The 1,084-nt window shown below is 60.1% G+C and overlaps 1 protein-coding gene across 1 annotated transcript in view; it reads left to right on the plus strand.

Moving 5' to 3' along the window:
- Positions 1-605: 605 nt before the first annotated feature.
- The window catches only part of LOC107109169 (zinc finger protein 239-like), a gene marked incomplete at its 3' end in the record, with an annotated part of 9,264 nt that continues 8,785 nt past the window's right edge, over positions 606-1,084 (plus strand). Inside the window, exon 1 of the mRNA XM_015409742.1 lies at positions 606-906. Coding sequence (XP_015265228.1) covers positions 606-906 — 301 coding nt within the window. The remainder of the gene's footprint in view (positions 907-1,084) is intronic.

Here is a 1,084-nt window from a genome sequence, read left to right on the forward strand (position 1 = left end):
ACTGGCAGCTGGAGTCCTAACATTGCCGCCTTCCCTGTGCTCAGAAGAAGATCAGTGACACCATACCTTCCCTGCTTTAATTCCCTTTACACAAGGCCTCGGGTATCGCACACAGCGACACCCTCCAAAAATTTCTCGTCTCACAAGGAGAGCGAGAGGGGGAGAGATGGAGGGAGAGACCTCGCTGACAGCGCCTGAAAGGAAAGACAGAAAGTTAGTGTCTGAGAATAGGTAGAGAGCGCTGGGCAGACGCGAGCCTCTACCCCGACCTCCCCAACAGAACAGCCTCTCTGGTCTATGACCTGGCCAACTCATTTTAAGGCCATGGCTATTCTTTTAACAGTGCATTTTATATCGGGACACGACTCTGTGGACCGACAGGAACTACATTCCCTAGCTTTTGTCTGCAAGCACTCTCCAGAGGGAGAGAACAGGATGGTTTTGTTCCACAAATCAGGCGTGTAAACTGCAGGGGGGCTGAGGAGCGTCAGACCCTCCCGAACTTTTCAGGAAGGGGCTCAGCCTCCCCCGGGGGGCGCTTCTCCCTCCTTCCTCCACTCCCCTCCCTCCTTCCCTCAGCGCAGTGGAGTGGCCGGAGTCCGAAGATGGCGCTGGGCGGGGAGCGGGCCGGGACTCGCTTGGAAGAGCCCAGCAGGCTGAGGCGTGAGGCTCCCTTCCCCGCCCAGCCACCCACCGGCACCCACAGGCTGGCAGGAGGAGCCGACGAGGCCAGAGCTCTATGCAAACTCCTCCCCGTGCCCCGCAGGTTCCGCTTTCCAGCACGCCTCATCCCGGGGGCCAGGGTGCACCGAGGGCGCGGAGAGGCTCCGGCAATGAGCGCAGCCCAGCACAGTCTGCAGCTGCTGTTAGGGGGAGTTGCTCTCCTGCTGGTCGGGGGGAGCTCTGGTGAGTGGGCAGCCAGGGTGGGGGCGAGGAAATGATGGGAGGCACCAGACAGTCCCCTTCAGCCCAAGCCCTTTGCACGCCCCAGGGAGCCAACGAGCGCAGCGCCTCTCCAGTGTTCCCTCTAAGCTGAGTAAGTCTGAGCTAGCTCAACAGTTTATTAAGCTCCGGATGACTCCAG

This window comes from Gekko japonicus, unplaced genomic scaffold, assembly GCF_001447785.1.
Source record: "Gekko japonicus isolate JY-2015 unplaced genomic scaffold, Gekko_japonicus_V1.1 scaffold5322, whole genome shotgun sequence".
NCBI classification, from domain to species: Eukaryota; Metazoa; Chordata; class Lepidosauria; order Squamata; family Gekkonidae; genus Gekko; species Gekko japonicus.